The sequence below is a fragment of the Notamacropus eugenii genome, chromosome 1 (assembly GCF_028372415.1).
Source record: "Notamacropus eugenii isolate mMacEug1 chromosome 1, mMacEug1.pri_v2, whole genome shotgun sequence".
NCBI classification, from domain to species: domain Eukaryota; kingdom Metazoa; phylum Chordata; class Mammalia; order Diprotodontia; family Macropodidae; genus Notamacropus; species Notamacropus eugenii.
In genome coordinates this window covers 365103588-365121597 of record NC_092872.1, presented here as the reverse complement: position 1 = coordinate 365121597, position 18010 = coordinate 365103588, and the positions used below count along the sequence as shown (strand labels likewise).

At 34.9% G+C, this 18010-nt stretch overlaps 1 protein-coding gene across 11 annotated transcripts in view; it reads left to right on the top strand.

Moving 5' to 3' along the window:
- The window catches only part of FAM13B (family with sequence similarity 13 member B), a 176753-nt gene that overhangs the window by 86789 nt on the left and 71954 nt on the right, over positions 1 to 18010 (top strand). For 5 of the 11 annotated variants that reach the window (XM_072630340.1, XM_072630339.1, XM_072630342.1 and 2 more), the window contains exons 3-8: positions 5264 to 5454; positions 5901 to 6113; positions 9047 to 9224; positions 9639 to 9783; positions 12541 to 12636; positions 16802 to 16962. In XM_072630340.1, coding sequence (XP_072486441.1) covers positions 5298 to 5454; positions 5901 to 6113; positions 9047 to 9224; positions 9639 to 9783; positions 12541 to 12636; positions 16802 to 16962 — 950 coding nt within the window. In that variant the 5' untranslated portion in view covers positions 5264 to 5297. The remainder of the gene's footprint in view (positions 1 to 5263; positions 5455 to 5900; positions 6114 to 9046; positions 9225 to 9638; positions 9784 to 12540; positions 12637 to 16801; positions 16963 to 18010) is intronic. The other 6 variants (XM_072630345.1, XM_072630343.1, XM_072630344.1 and 3 more) reach the window with 3 other exon arrangements.

The following is an 18010-nucleotide window of genomic DNA, read 5'->3' as shown; positions in this document are numbered from 1 at the left end:
TAAATAGTCCCTTTCTAAAAAAGTGACTTCTTTTAGTTTTTGGTGATTTGACTAATAACATAGAATCTGTTTTGTTTGAATCTTTTTTCAGAACTGATATATGAATATACACACACATATGCACACGCACACAAATATGGCAACTAGCAGCCTATATAGTTACTTGCTGAGAAATACCTATGTTTTTTAGCCTTTGTGACTAAAATGTTCCCTTGAACTTATTTTCACTATTCCCAAGACTTACTAGACTTACTCTAATGTTCCAACCCTTTGTTTGCATATTCTTAATGGACCTTTAAAAACATATTCTTTATTTGAAAACATTTGGTATGTTCAATAAATCCTTCTTAAAAGAAATTTTTGTGCAATGTAATTTTATCTCAAATTCTTACAAATTATAAAAACTTCTTACAAAGAGCCACAAATGAAGTGTGGTTGAAGGGGGTAAAAGAGGGAGTTTTGTTTTTAAAGTGTTTTTTTTTTACCCTGAATTTAGAACACCAAATAGAACAAGTACTTTCTTACGTATATACAAGAGCACAGAAAAAGAGGATTGTACATTAAACTATAAATCTTTTTTATGTACAGCTTTTCAGCATGTAACTTTCAAAGCTGTCCTGCCTGTCTGTAATTCTTTCTGATCTCCTTTGTGCCTTTGAAAAAACATTTTAATAAATTCCTTATCCTCTTCTTTTTTGGGGGGGCGGGGTGGGGGAGAGAGTTAACCCTTTTGCTTGGCCCTTGCTCCTCTCTAATCGGAAAAAAAGCAAAAACCCTTTCAGTAAATATACATTATTTAAGCAAAACAAACTTCCATGTTGACCATGTCTGAAAATGCATGTCATTCTACAACTACAATTCCATCATCTCTTCACCAAGAGGGGTGAGGGACATAACTTATCAGTCTTCTGGGGTCATGATTTCTTATTTCATTGATTAGAGTTTGTAAATCTTTCAAAGTTTTTTTCTTTACACTGTTGAAATAATTATATTAATTGTTAGCCTGGTTTTGCTTACTTCACTCTTATTATTCATCAAACTCTTCCCAGGTTTCTCTGAAACTCTCCCTTTCCTTTTATGGTACAATAATATCATGCCTATGAAACTTGGACAGTTAGCACCATGCCAGAAAACCATGCCAGAAAAGAACTGATTTTACTTGAATTGTTTTAGATTCTGAGGATTACTGGTCAAGATAAGGTACCAGACACTGAGGTCCTCTCTTAAGCTGAACTGCCAAGCATTCAAATGCTGCTGCAGAGAGTACAGCTCTGATGGAGCTGGCTACTACATAGCTTGAATGCTTAGATAAAAGCTTATTTTACAGAGTACTTACATAAGGCAAACACTCAACACAGTGGTCCAGAAGTATGTATAAGGATACTTTCAAGGTCTCTCTGAAGAACTTTAGTATTGATTGTTAGATGTGGGTGATGCTTGCACAGGACTGCCCAGCATGGTGTGCCTATATTAAAGAATGTGCTGTTCTCCATGAGTAAAGCAGAATCTCATTAGTACAAAAACTGTAAACTGCAAATCCAAAGACATGTAAATGTAGCCTTCCGAACTTGTATTGGATTGATCAACCCCAGCTGAACACATTGTACCTTGATATATGTAGCATACTATGCACTCGCATATATGCACCATTGGAGACTTGGAAAAATTCTAGTTTAAACTTAAAAGTTGTATGGATATCAGTCTTTTGTGATCATGTGTGGATTACATGGATTGGAGAAGGCAATGTGAAACATTGCCTTTTTCTGTTATTTTTGCAGCAGATAAAATCATAAGAGCTCAGGCAAAATCTTGATATTTGAACTTAGACTTGCATATTCTCTTTAACAGACAATATAAATAAATTTTTGGTAGTGGAAATGGAAGGATATTGTGTCTCTAAAATCTGATTTAAAAAAAAAAAAGCTACCCTACTTAAAGAAACTATAGTTATTGACTTCTTTGTCATGTAGAAATACTTACAGTTCAGTATTTGAATAGATGTATGATCTTTTTGACGTAAGTATTCCTTTCATCCATGCACATTGCTGCCCATCCAAGTTTTCTTATTTTGGGCAATTCTTATTCATAGCCCTCCCAAAATTCTCCACTAAGTATGTACTCAATGCACTTGTGGCTTTCCCTTAAATCTTATTGTTCTCTAGGTACTGATGCAAGTACTTGAATGACTATTTTTTTTATTTTTCATTGCATGATAGTCCCACCTCTTTTTTTATTTTTTAGCATGCATCCCCTGGATGTTATTTTTTACCACACTTAGGATCATAAGTGCAAGTTGTTTTTGTAATATACTGTGACCTGTCCTGTTGTCTTCATCGTTTTTTGAGTCATCTGTAGTTTTGCTTCTTCAAAGCTCAATCAGCAAGGCACCCTTAGTGAGAGACAAGAAGTGGCATATGCCAGGCTAGTCTTAACTACTACCTTGAACATCAGCTTCTCTCAGAACCCAATGGAGATAGATCAGCACCCTGAGCTCTAAAGCCCTGTGGCTACTGGTACTGTTGAGATTTTTGGCCCTGCTTCCAAACTAGCCCCTATAGCCATGATCCCAGGGAACAACCTCTGTAGAAAAGGTGTCAACCAACTCAGCAAATTGTCATCCACAGGATTGCCATCCTCAGACTTGGATGGAGAAAGCCCAGGAAAGATCCCAGGGAATAGTAGCACTCCTTTTTCTCACACCTACCTGATCTGCTTCCAGTCATGTGCCCTCAGTCATCATCCAGGGAATCAACTCTTGTGGAGGTGCAACCTTGCACCTACTTCTGCAGTTGCTGTACTGCTTTTCTTTTTACAACTACTGAAGACCTGGAAAAGAAAGTTCTTGCTACCAAAGTCCTTCATATTCTCAGTTTAGCGTCAGAAATGGATATGGGGCTTGTTTATGAAACCTCTTGTTTTCTCCTCCATTAGAGCACAAACATTCTATATATATGGGCTCTTCAGGGAGGTCTAGCACCTGTAGCGTAAAGGCTTGCTGAGTCCTTTTCAGGGGTGCTCATCCTCCTTTGGTGTCCAGGTGTCATTTAACACTTTAACTGTGGCTAAAAGAAGCTGTAGCATACACAGAGTCTGCACCGTGGTAAAACCATCTTTGCAGATGAGCTAAACCAGACCAACAGGTGTTAAACCCATCTGTGAGGTAGGGGTGGTGTCTACCCCAAGCATGTGAAGATTTCAGCCCAGAGAAATGGGTAGATGAGAACAATTTGTTCCAACAGCCATGAAAGTGGCTGAAGCAGGCACTGTAGAATGATTAAAGCTTGATATCCACTGTGTCCTGGGCAGTAGCCAGTAGTCCTGATTTTTGTCTTACCATTGGACATTGATGACTCTGGAAGAGAGTGAGGCTAATGACTTTGTGCACTCCTGTCTCTCTTAAATCCTATTGAAATACAAGTCAAGAACATCACCTTCCAATGTCATTGGTCATCTTCAGGAATGAAGGACAAACGAACAAAGAATGCAAGGTGTTTGAGAACAAGGAATCCTCTTTCTATTTATATCCCTAGAGTTCAGCAAAATGCTTTGCATATGATAAGCACTTCATATTTTGGGCTTTTTTTTAACTTATTGGGGTGCTCCATAATTCATATGCAAGCAACATCACTAGAAGAATATTGGAATTTGGGATCATTTAAAAAATTTTGCAGTTTCTCCAAATTTTTAGATTTTTCCCAAATTCGCTCTTTGATTCTGAGATCAGTTTGCTATCAATTTTCTGTCTACGATCTAGTAATAAGTCAATTTAGTGGATTATCTAACCAATTGTACATCATCATCTGAATAGTAGGCAGTTTTTACCCATGGAGGGGTGTGTGTGTGTGTGTGTGTGTGTCTGTCTGTGTGTCTGTGTGTCTCTGTGTGTGTGTCTGTGTGTCTGTGTGTGTGTCTGTGTCTGTGTGATTCTTTGACTGGCTGCGGATCTCATTAAGAAGGCTCTGTGACATAATGGGACTTGATGTAGTCATTGCAGTATTATTTACAAATAGGAGGATCTAGGGTCCATGCCATTTATAGGGAATCCTTTTTCTTTTTGGATTCTGGGTAGGACAGTTTCCATAGCAGTGGCAATACCTTTGGCATTTATACTTGCTTGATCTTGATAAGCAGAGGATTATTACATATAATCCCCTGCTGTTGCTTCTATCAAGGAAACTTGTATCATTTAAGATGTGTCTTGCTCTGTCAGAGGGTTTTGTTTTGTTTCATTTTGATTTTGTATTTCTAGAAGTTTGGATGAATGTGATGGTTGTATGGGCTACTAATGAATATAAATTATGAAAGCCTTTCCATTTCTTTTAATTTTTACCAGTGATAATCTTGATACATGAATAGTTTTCAGTCTCGTAAAAAATAGAGATATGAAAAATTAGATGTTTGGGTCAATGGTTGCCGATATCTTATTGACTGGTCTTTTCTGGTGCTAAATCCTGTGTTCCTCCATGAATATATTAATTTGGTATTAAATTAAAGCCTCTCTTTTAGAGCACTGTTAAATTAATGTTTATTAATGGTCTGATAGGATCCCTGGCCCCATTCTTACCATCACCACTATTGTCATCATCATGATAGAACCAGGCTGATGGGACTTTTGTATTTTCTTATGTTTCCTGATTTTAGTTGTCCAAGAATTGTTCATGTAGGGCCTGTTCTACTGGTAACCAGTCTCTTTACTTACTACTTTACTTTACTTACTCTTTACTTGGTTCTCCTATAGAAATAGTAGGGCCAGAAGATTGTCTCTAACTGTAGAATGGAGGCAATCATCTGGACCTTTCTGTGTTACGTTAAGCGATATGGACACATATAATTTGCTAATTAAGTCCAGCTCTGTCCATCAAGGTCCAGAAATCTAGTTAATTTAGTCATAGTTCGTGGTTAAGCTTGGGAAAGACTAGTTTAACCTCTAGGAGGCAAATTCATTGTCTCAAATTGCTTTCTGAAATATATAGTAGACCATGGTACTAAATTTCAGGATCTCAGTCTAAGTATTATAGGTGTTTTGATTCATGAATACTCATGAGACAGTAAAACAGAATCCATAATAACAGAATACTTTAGATAATTGTATTGAAATTTAATTAGTGAACATAGGAGATGTTTCTTTTCATGGGTCAGAAATTTGGGAATTAACTTGGATCCGTAAGAGCATATTCAGATATATAAGGCATCTCTGGTGTTTATTTAGTCATATTGCTACCTGTTAATCATTGTAGTCTTTTTTTTGTCTTTCATTTGACAGAAAAGACAGCTTTGATTTCTGGCTGCAAAAAGATATGAGGAAGAGCTCCTCCCCTTCCTTGAGTAACTGCAACTCCGTACTTGCTAACAAAATATTTGGAATTCCACTTGATGAGCTGCAGCAGGGAGGACATCCAGACAATGAGGTTCCATTCATAGTTCGCCATGTGGTGGACTATATTGAGGAACATGGTATATATTTCCTTTCTATTTTAAAGGGCTATTCTAGACATTCTTTAGCCTTTGTTTTAATCAGCACAAGTCCTCTTCCCATTGACCTCTCAGACACAGGGACGAAATAGAGTAGAAAACTTTGTTTTGGTAGCCTTCTTAATTCTTTAATTTGAACATATGCTTCTTCAAAAGGATTGCCAAGTTAAAAATATTTATCAGTGAACCTATAGTATTTTTGTAGAGATATGAGTATTTTTTATTGGAGGGGGGTAATAAAAGGAGGAGGGGGAAAGATTAGGTTAGGGATGTAGGTATAGAAACCATATTCAGGTGTATAATGAGTTGAACAGTATAAGCCAGGGTTGTTTTACATTAATCAAATTTTTTAAACATTTGGAGGTTATGTATACTTATCTGGTTTAAAATGTAGCTTTGAAATTTTTTCCTTTCTTGTACTAATACAGGAGGTCTGGAGCAAGAAGGACTTTTTCAAGTCAATGGAAATGCTGAGACGGTGGAGTGGCTTAGGCAGAGATATGACAATGGAGAAGATGTGGATCTGGTTAAGGAAGCAGATGTTCCCTCAGCTATTAGTCTTCTTAGGTTTTTCCTTCAAGAACTTCCAGAACCTGTCATCCCTGGTAGCTTGCATATTCACTTGATGCAACTTTCTCAAGGTAACATGATAGATGACTAAGGTCTAGTTACTAAGTACCATTATCCATCAATTTTTTGAAGGGAGCATCTTGAGTTAAGTGGTCATTATAGGTGTATGATTAATTTGTCTTCTTGATGGACTTTCTTGGAGTAAGCATGGCCTTAGTGTAAGGGCCAGTAGGACACAGTTGTTCTCATGAATGATCTTGATAGGCCTAGGCATAGGATAGGAAGAGGAAAAAAGGAAAACAGTGTGGGAGTAAAGGAAAATGTAGAGGATATTGAGTATGTATAACAGAGTTATCACCAACAGTTATCTTCAGGTGCCAGTTAGTGGTCCACTATCATAGGATTTGTACTCTGATTAGCAGAACATGGAAATAGACATCCATGCCTCATGATAATCCCTGAATACCATCTAGAAGGATATGAAACAGCACTCTAAAGGACAATCAGACAATTCTAAAATAAATTAAATGAATCCAGTTTTTATTTTTTGGATAGCCTTTCAAATGGGAATATGGAAGTGTAGAGAGTTTGAGAGCTGTAAATTTGTTTTCATAGTATATTGGGATTGATGTGAGATATTTTATGGGAGTGATTCTATAGTGTTCTGTAAGTCCACTTGCCAAATTTCCTCAAAGGACTCGTGTTTTATCACTAACTCTTAAGAAAAAAATGGGGAAATTCTGAGTACTTGACATAATATTTATATTACTCTATTATAGCTATTCCATTCATGTCTCTACCTGGGCAGTGTAGCAGTGGGTTAAAAAATTACATGCATATACATGAATCAATAAACAAATGTTAATTAAGCACTTCATACGTACTAAGTGCCAGGGAAGCAAAGACAAAAGTGAAAATAACTCTACACCCCAGGACCTTACAGTCTACTTGAGTAGGGACAACAGATACATGAATTGGTATGGTAGTATGTACAAAAGAAATGCCAAATTAGCTACAAGGTGATTTTGGAAAGAGGGCATCATATATGAAGTGATCAGGAGAAAACAATCAGAAAAAAACTAGGAGGTTCTTGAAAAAACCTTTAATAATATTGAGTAACTTTATTTGGAAGTAGTAGGAGTATCAGTTTTTATATTTGTCCATTGGAATCTCTGGTTTATGTTTAGAGGCCAGTGGAGATAATTTGTATCTCTCTTTTGTCTCATACATTCTGGTGACTGAGCTCATTTGAACTTAATGTTGTGAAATGACGAGCAAAATACAGTGTTCTCTGTTGTACCTCTTCAGTTGTTTAATGGCCTTCAAAATGAATCTTCATTGCCGGTTTTATTTTTATGAGGCTTTATTGTCTTTTTTCATGCTTTTCTAATAATAATGATCTTTTAAAAAAGATTCTAGATCTGTTCCTTTTTTGTTTCTAGTATTTTTTTATGTGTGTATTAAGGTACATTTGCTTGCATATTTTGAATTATATAAAGTTTAGTACTGATCCCCTAGAGGAAAGAAGCCTCGGTTTATTCTTGAGCCAACCAGATCCCTGTTAGTATTCTTTCTTTATGATGAGTTGGTATGTACATCTTGGATAAGTTTATAGTAAGTGAGATGTTTAGTGAAGAATGTATGATTTGCTTTCACCAGGGTTTTATACCTCTCTTCTGGTTTGAATTGTCACATGTGTTTGGCAAGGCAGCTAGGTGGTACAATAGAAAAAAAATGTTGAAATCAAGAAAAACCAAGTTCACATTTGGGCCCAGACACTTTAAGCCTTTTGATTCTAGGAAGTCATTTAACTTCTGTCTCACTTCTCTCATCTGTAAATTGAGGATAAATAGTAGCACCTACCTCCAAGGGTGGTTGTGAGGATAAAATAAAATAATATTAGTAAAGCATTTTAGATGCCTTAAAGCACTAACTACAGTCATTCCAGTTATTATATTTGTCTGCGTTAGACAACATCAGATGTTATCTTGACATAATGAATTTTTTTTTTTGAAGTAATAGATGGAACTTTTCATTTTCAGATCCTCATTTTAACATATACTTGTGGAGTGCTTAGAGATTTGCAAAAATGATATGGCCCTTTGATTGATGAATCACTTTATTTCTTTTTTTTTTGCAGTGACAGGTGAGGGGGCATTCAAGTAACTATATTACTGACCTAATCTATTTTCTTTATGTATAATTCTTTTTGCCTTGATTGCAGATGTTTCTAGTACTTGTTTTTGATCATTCTTCTGATACAGTATTGTGGAACTCCATTGTTACATTTTTAAAAAAAATTAGTAATTTGAAAATATTTTTGTCTGGACAAACACCCAAGTTTTTTACCTAATGTGAAATGTTAGCAGTTTTTCCTTCCCCCTTAATCTTGCAGTGTTAATCCACCTATTTTTGCTTCTGTTGGTATTACAGAAAAAATGGAGTTAATTTCTCTCTATTAAGACCTTGCAATTCCTTCACTAATAGGTCAGTAATACTTTTATGCTTGAGTGAATGGGAAAACATAGAATATGGTTATGAAAAGTTATTTTACCATTTACTCAAGTAGAAAAGTATTGCTGACATATTAGTGATGGAATTACTTCTATGCATTTGTCTTCCTGGGAGTTGGTACTGACTTATTTATATTGGCCTAGTGTAGTTAGCATCTTGCTGCTGGCACTGGTTGAATAGTGCAATTATGCTGATGTATCAGACAGCAAATTGAAATGGGAAGAAAGAAGGAAAAAAATGCTCTTAGTGAGAGGTAGAAGGGGAAAAACATTTCTAACTTTTTGAAAGCATGAATTAATTCTCCTCCTCACTCTCCCTACCTCTATCTCACCCATTCATAACTTTCCCCTTCCTCCTTAAATGAAGCAAAAAGCCAAAGGCTGTTAACTACAGGAAGTCAAAAGATGATGGGGATAGAGTAATGTGAACTTGGCAGAATATCTGAGCTTTGTTTTTACTTCATTTAAAAACCTGTCATTACACTTTACAGATTATAATAATGAAGATGAATTTGGAAGAAAGTTGAGGTTCCTCTTGCAACAGCTTCCACCTGTTAATTACAGTTTGTTGAAGTTTCTGTGTAGATTTTTAGCCAACGTAGCATCACATCATGAAGAAATTTGGTCTGCAAATTCTTTGGCTGCCGTCTTCGGTCCAGATGTCTTCCAGTAAGTTATTTGGTAAATGTATACATTTAACCCAAAGGGAAAAAGTTTTAAATCTATGAAGTATCATTATTTATGAAATGTAGTACCTTTTAGAGAATTCAGACTTTTATGAGCTATTATTTTTATGATAGATATATTTAATCCTCCCAGCTTGCTTAGGAAGAATATACAATGCCATTTTACAGATGGGAAAAACTGAGGCTCCAAGGTGATAAATCAGATCCTCTGAAGAGTTCAGAATAAAAGGGTGCCTGCCCCTTGACTTAAAATGTGCTACACTGTTAGCAAATTATCTTGGAGGTGGTTGAAGTATGGACAGAAGTAGTTTTCATTTTTTACAGGGGAAGAAAAGGCTCCTTTTGCCAACTGTGTTGATGATGATTCCTCAACTAAATTTAGAATTTGTGTTTTTAGCATTTATACAGATGTGGAAGATTTGAAAGAGCAAGAAATAGTAAGCAGAATAATGGCTGGACTTCTGGAAAACTACTATGAGTTCTTTGAGAATGAAGAGGAAGATTTTTCATCTACTAATGATTTGAGTTCACTAACTGAACAGGTGAGTATCCAAGTCTGTCCTGTTTTGAAGGCTAATTAAAATTAAGGCTAAAAACAAATCAAAACTATGTATTTATAACTACCTTCTGTGAAATGTAAATATTGATCCTTACTCTTGTAGTTGCCATATATTGTCCATAGATAGTACATGATTTTTAAAAATTTGAATCAAAAAATATTTATGGTGTATGAAACATTTGGTCTATTATTTGGATGAGAAAGTAAAATTAATGGAAATCTTAGGCCAATCACTGTGAAAAAATTTTTGTATTTTCTGCCCAAGATTAGTTATACATTTATTATTTGCAAAGGTGTATTAGAGATACATGAGTTTAGAAATGAAACCTAGAAGATAAGTAAAAAATTTAGAATTTACTTTGTTGTTTTAAATTTTTGATAAATGGAGAAATGAAGGTCAAGAACACTGTCCTAGTGCCAAGGTGTTAAAATTTTGGTACTTAATGTTTTTAAACGTCTGTAGTGTAGAAATGTAGTTAAAGTAGTGAAATGCCTTGAACCTGCCTTGAAATGAGGCTGCACATTTAATTTCTCTTTTCGAGATTAAATTCTCTTTCTTTGGGTACATAGTAGTTTAAAAAAATTATTTGGTATTCCTTCATAATTTAAATAGTTCAGGATCATAGTTTCTCACCCTTAGAAAAATAACTTTTTAGTGTGATAGTTTTAGTAGAAATCCATTAATTTTGAGTCCAGTGAGAGTTTTGTGACTTTGATTTGGATTGAAATTATTATATTTTGGTGAAAAATGGTTTTACCAAACTAAATAATTTATGTAATTGTAGTTGATATTTTAAACTGGTTGAAAAACAAATTTTTAAAAAGATTTTAATACATTTGTCAACGAATGTAAATTTTTGATTATAAACCAGCTTCACCTAGTCATTAAAATAGACCTAGGCTGGACTTGGAAACACTTTGGTAATGGTTAGTTACTGTATTTACTTGCAGGTAATAAAAACATTTCTTGGACAATAATCTTAGTTCAGTGACATTTTATTTTATTTGAATTAAGAGTGGTATTACTCTGTGTATAACCTGAACTCTAGATAAATGGAAGTTTCTTTAATGCTTAGCAATGTTTGAGAAGGGCCTTTTTTTGATACTGTCTGCCATGTTCTGTATGGACTTCCTTTTGAAATATTTCTGTCTGTGCTTTGCTCCTGTTTTTAAAACATAAACAGGGATAGCGAGTATCTTTTTTTTTTTTTAAGTAGCTTGAACTTTTAAGAAATAACACACCAGCAAATGCCAAATTCATTTTTGCTGTGTGAATGAAGGATGAAAATGTGTGCATATGGGAATAAAAAGTATGGGTGGGCTTTGTAGCCTGAGTAGGTGACACATGGACATTTTGGTGCAGTTTTGAAGTTGACAGCTACCATATGTGGATCTCAACTTAAGAAACATAGTAAGACTAAATGAAAATTATGAAGTACCTTCTTTAAAAGAATTGTGTCTGTTTGAAATGAAAGTAGAGGTAAGAGCGTAGACACATTTGCAGAAATTTCTCTTTGTTTATGTTTTAATTGCTAAAATATATCCTTTTGTTTGAGAATTTTGGCTCATTTGCATTTGTGATTTTTTTTTTTTTACTTACATTTGTAAACTTAGGTCTATTCAGGATGGGGTAAAATAAATTTGCTGTTTGAATCATTCAACTAGATTAAGGTTTGATTTTTAGGGGATTCATTACATGGACTTGATAAAGCATTTGTATCACAACTGCTGCAATATATTGTAGGATGCACCTTTGTGAAAGTTTTTGGATTGTATTAGACTACTCTGGCATTCTTGTTTATTAGGATTTGGCTGTATTCCCTGAAATCTCTTAATCTACTTGTGTTGAATGTGCATTTTGTGTTGTTTTTCAATAGACAGTGGCAAAATGGTATGGGCAAAATGAACTAAGCTCTGAAAAGTGAAAATAGCTAAATTAAGAAGTGTTTAGTAAAACTGTACACATTTGTCTATATATGTAGAGAAAAGGAAATTTGCTTGTTGGGAAGAAAATTATGGTAATGTAGGGTTGGGTAGAGTGATCAGTCCTAGGATATTTGTATATTGGTAGTTATTCTCTTTGGGCCAGCTAATTACCAAAATCTGTGTTTTTATTGTGATATATAAGGTATATTATATTTGATTGCTTAAAAGGCTATATGTTTTCTTATACTAGGAAATATACTAGGATGCGAGTGAAGGGAACAGATTTCTTAAATTTTGCATTTTATCTTTCTCAAGTAATTTTGACAGACTTTATTTGGTTTATGAGATAATGGTATTTGAGTGAAATGAACATTCCTTAAATTCAACATAATCCTGTTTTATTTCAACTTTGAATGAATATAACTGTTGCTGCTTTCTCATCCATTAATGGAGAATTCCAGGACCCTAAAGACTTTTAAATATATAGTTGGGCCTGACCTACTCCCTATAGTAATGCTGTTTTACTTTGAATTTCATGTTTTGTGAAATCAGATTTGTCCACCCACTTGTTTTCTTCATTTACAGTCTTGTTACTATTGATGCAGTGACTTGGCTATTATAAGCCTTATTGAATTCATCAGGAGATACTCTTAGTGATAGCTGTGACTATAGAAAGTAGCACATGGTTGGTAGAAGACAAGTAGAGACCATGTTTGAGACAAGTTAAGAAGGTGAACAATCTCTTTAGTATGGAGTCCTTAATTTATCTAAGGATGGAGGTGATATAATTATGTTTCTTTATACATTTGAGAAGGCAGGCAGCAGCGTTCTCCACAAGCTGGAGTCTGGAGAGCAGGCATTTCACGAGGCCCTAGAGAAGGGAATTACAGCAATGAAAGAAAGAAGAGATGTAAGTATGGATAAGGATCCACCAGAAGTAGAGTTGAGGCAGAAGCATACACAGAACACTTTTAAGTAGCATCTGAAATGAATTGGATGCTAAAGAGCTATTGAGAAATTGAGAGCCTAGCATTCATTCTTTTTTTTCTTAAGCATTTAATAAATATTTATTAAATTGAACTGATCCATCTCCCATTTATGCACATAATAAATGAACTGCTCCCATTTAAGCCCATTGACAAGCATTCTTTTCTTGAAGAGCTTCATGGGGATGGAGTTAGGGCACATTTATTTAAATGAAATGTCTAAAATTCACTCTATCACTTTAGAAAAACTAATCTTTATGTATGATCATTATTTTGGGGTAGAAAGTAATGGCTATTTTTTAACTTTCTGGCTCTGTTGTCTTACCAGATTACTTTCTAGATGTGATGCTAGTAGGGGAAAGTAAAAGTTTATTTGAATTAATTTGAAGTGTGAGAATTTGCATGTTCTATGGACCACTGATTTTATCTATTTCAAATATATTTTATTGAATATGTGTGCACTCCTGTATCTCTATTGTTGCCAAGCATAAAAACTTGTAGCAAATCCATATTCCTGTAATCATCTCAACCTAAAATTTGAGAGAGTGAATGCATGTAAATTCTTGCTCAATTAAAAAACTGTCTTGTTTATTTTTTCTTTTAAACCTTCTTGTGTGCTCAGATGCCTTCACAAATTAGGTAGAGTAGTTAATAGTTTACATTTCTGATTTTATTTCTCTTGTGACTTTTGTTTTAAATTGGTAAACCATTTTCTTGCCAGATAGTTACCAAACATATTTCTCTGTATTTATTCCTATATTAACCCTATGTAATATATGAAAAGGAAAGTTATTTGTGATCTGATACAATTTAAAAATTTACACAGATTGGTGCTTATGTAAATATATCCTTATAACTCAAGTGATACTAATAATACCTTGGGTAGCATTTTTGTAGCTAAAGACCCAGATTTGTATGTGAATATAGCACTTAAACATTTAGTATTCTAACTCTTCTTTTCTCAAACAGATAACTTCTCCTTTATGCTTCCCCTAAATTGGACTAATTCCATTTACTGTACAAGGCCTCACTCTTTGCTGGACCCTGTTCTTTTTTTCCTTAAGTGCCTTCCCTGTTTCCATCAGACAATTTAATAACAAAAAACTGACATTGTTTAGCATTTTAAAGTTTATAAAGTGATTTATCTATCTTATGTTTAAATTTGCATTATTTTAATTTTGTCAGCAGTAATCCTGTGAGCTTGTGATGTAGGTACCACAGATATCACCTTCATTTTATAGATGAAGAATATGATGTTCAGAGAGGTTAAATTGTTAGAGTCAAGCTTCTAATTCTGGGATCATAGATTTAGGATTGAAGGGGAGAGATTTGAGGCTCAGGGAGCTCAGATGACTTTTCCATGGTATCACACATAGTAAGTAGCAAGACTCAAACTTGGGTCCTCTCTTTCCAAATCTGGTACTCTTTATAGATCCTACCACACAATGATCAAATGTCGTTCCCCCTTGCCCCTCTGATAATATTTTGCTTTCCATTGTTGTTGTTATTCGTTGTTCATTTGCATCCAACTCTCTTGTTACTCCATGAACAATATTGTTCATGGGGTTTTCTTGACAAGGATACTAGAGTGCCCTTTCCTTTTCCAATGGATTAAGGCAAATAGAGGTTAAGTGACTTGTCCAGGGTCACACACAACTGTCTGAGGCTGGATTTGAACTCAGGTCTTCCTGACTCCAGGTCCAGCTCTCTATCCACTGAACCCACCTAGATGGTCTCTTCTTTCCATTGGACCATATTGCATTTACCCATTCCTTTGAGCTCAGTTCAAATGCTGCTTCTTCCTTCTGACCTTCCTTCATCCCCCAAATTAGTAATGCCTGTCCCTTTTGTATTTTATGCCCCCCTCAAACACTTGTCATATGTGGTAATTATTTGCATTGTGTCACATATCCTCAGACTGTAGGCTTAACTGAGGGCAGAGATCTGTCTTAATTAAATTTTGTACCTACTTCAGTGCCTAGAAAAGTTCTGTGTACAGAGTAGATACTTAATAAGTTTATCAAATTGAATTTGCTTTACCTCAGGGGAGCCCTTCAGAACTTTACTTGTGTCTTGATCACTCTCACTCTCATTCTTGCTTTTTCATTAGACACATTTTCTAGCAAATCTAACTATTTGGTTTCTTAGTTAACAGAAATGACAATGTGGGAAGAAAGGAAAGGTTGCTAGAGGCAGGCAATGAAATGACAGTCTGATAGCAAGAGAAAGAGCTAGGGAGAAGTTATTAAAAAGCAGACTCCTAATGCCCAATAGTCTGGGACTGTTCAGTGCAGAACAGTCAGCCCCATATGCCTCAGTGGTAGCCCCTGAGACCTTTCTGTGCTACAGCTCAGGACATTCACTCATATGCCTGCCTTGTTATAAACTGAGTCCCACCAAAAAAGGACAAGGGAACTGAATAGGCATTTATTAAGCATCTACTATGTTGTAGGCTCTGTACTAAGTGCTTTACAAATATTTGAGTCTCACAACAATTAAATTAATTTAATTTAGGTAAGCACTATTATTATTCCTATTTTACAGTTGAGGAAACTGAGGGCATCAGAAGTCGAATGACTTGCCCAGGGTCACACAACTATTAAGTGTCTGAGACTGAATTTGAACTTGGGTCTTTTTGACTCCAAGCCTGGTACTCTTATCTCCTGTACCACCTAACTGCCTCAAAAAAACAAAAACAAAAAACCCCGGTAACAGTGATGTTGGCAATGCATTTCCACTTCCATCAAGAATGATTAAAATTTCCAATTATACAATTTCAACACTTGTTAACTTGGTGCTATATAAGTTTTGAATTTGTAGCCAGAGGGTGGGTTTTGAATATTGGCTTCTGTGTTTTACTACCTATATGACCTTGGGTAAGTTGCTTAACCTCTCTGGACAACACATTATTAATTAAAATGAGGAGGGTTGGACTAATTGAGCCCTGAGATCCCTTTGAGCTCTAATTCTGTCATCCTCTCTTAGTTGATAAGCAGGATGCCAAACCATGATAGGATGCTTTTTATGGAATGGTGGGTTTTCCTTTTCAGAACTGCAGTATTAACATGGAGTTTAGAAACCACATTTGGACTTAGAGACAGCACTGCCATTATCCATGATTGTAAAGCCAAGTGTATTCTTAGCACTTCCAGTATACTCAGAAATGTTTTGAGTTCGGTGTGCTTTCATTGTTCTTACGTCCTTAAATACCTAGTGTTCAGTTTCTAAAAATTTATCAAAAGACCATTTGCAACATATTCCACCTTTGGGGCATTTTAAGAAGTTAGATTTGATCATTGAAACAGGTTCATTTGTATTTTTTTTCCTCAATTTTTCATTACTTTTTTAAACTCTCTCAAATTTTAGCATCCATTGCCTATTTTATAAGACTTATTTCCTGAAATAGTCACTTTGAGGGAGCAAACACCAGATTTATTTTCTTCTTCCCATTTAAGAAAAAAAAAGTGAATTAGTATGTTGAGACAACTCTTTATAAACAGAATAAATCCTGTCCTGGTAGTGCCCCTTCTCCATGAAAAGTAACAGATTTGACCTTTTCAGGTTTAGCAGGCTCATTCTAAATGAGGTTGATTTAGTTTTAGAAATTTTAGTAAGTTTGTTTTTGCATGTGTATGTGTGCGCTCTTTGTGGATTTTTATGCCTGCTGAATTAAAATAAACTCATTTTATGCACCTGGAAAGTAGAGAGTGATTAAGAAGCCTTTACTTATCTTCTATGTTAACAAAAATTCGGCAGAGAATGAGCTTGCCCTAATGTTAATCATGATGCTTAAATTGTCTTTGGTAGTTGAAAGTCCTAGTCATATTCTCAGTGGGATTCCAGTGTATTGTTATTTCATCATTCTTTGAAATGTTGTTTGTTTTTCCTTTGCACACTTTTCTTTTCTTCAAACCTGTAGAGCAAGTATCAACAACATTCTTTTAAGTGAGACTTGGATTTAGGAAGTTGTTTAAATTTCAGTGTCAAAATGTCCTTTTATAATAACTTTTCTTTGGCCTATAAATCAACTAATTTTATTAAAATTTGAGTTGTCAGTCTTGTCAATCTTTAAAAATTGTTTTTTAATAGATTAATGAACTCTTCGAGGAAGAGGAAGAAGATGAAAAGCTAGAGCAGTCAGAAGAACTTCCAGAAGATTGTGCAGAGAAATCTAAAGAAATGCCAGAGGTGGTACACTTGAGGATGACCGAGAACATCCTGGAATCTAATAGTGTTAAAGCATCAACAAGGTAAGGATTCAGTTATTAAACCTTGATTTTCAACTCTTGAAATATGCATCGAAATTCCATCTGGCTCTGACATTGTACCAGTTGAGTAAAGGAAGAAAAAGAAGTGATTGTTTTTTAATTGAAAGAAATGAAGAAAATTTTCAGTCATAAAACCATTTGTAATATTCTGGCAGATGACATATCTCACCCTTCAGGATAGTTTAGGGCCAGTACTTCCTATCCATTTGTTAAAGCTTTAGCCTCTGCTGTCTGGAAACTGAGCTAAGTAGACACAGATAAATTTTTGGAAGTCTTGGAGGGGAGAGGAGTTACTCTAGAACCTCCTTGGTGCATGCCTGTTCCAAGATGAATAGAGAGAGAGAGAGAGAGAGCGAGGCAACCACATTGTTCTTATGTGAAGTAATTAAAAATACACATAGTGTTTTTAATTTACTGAGTACTTTCCTTGCAATAAGTGAAATAGTAAAGTATAATTTTACAGATGAAAATACAGTGTTAAAGAAGTTAAGCAACTTATGCAGTGTCATGGAGCTGGGACTCAGAATCAAAAAATATATATTCTCTATTTTTACACCATACTATCCTGTTTTCTGCAAGATAACGTGACTTTCAATGTGTTTCAGATTAAAGAGGTGGCACAGCTACATATCTGACTTACTATTTGTGATTAGAAATTTATGGGAACCAATTTAGTCAGGTACTGAAACCAAATGACTTTGGCATAATACGTAGTAATATATATATCTCTGATAAATGGAAGTAAAGTATAATTTTAAAGTGCTATTTATTTCCCAAAGGAGAAAGTGTTCTACTTTTCTTTAAAAGAATAATAGTTATTGTGACTTGCAGAAGATTTAGAAGCATTTTATTTTCTGAAAACTATCACCCTACCAATTTCTCTTATTAAAGAAACTTGCATTAAAATCTTCTCTTTGAAAGTCATTGTCATGAGTAGTGAAGAAAGGAGTAAAGAATAAGATATCTAAAGAGCCAAAAATTTATTGCGTATGCATCACTTCTGCATAAAGTAACCCCTCAAATGGAATGA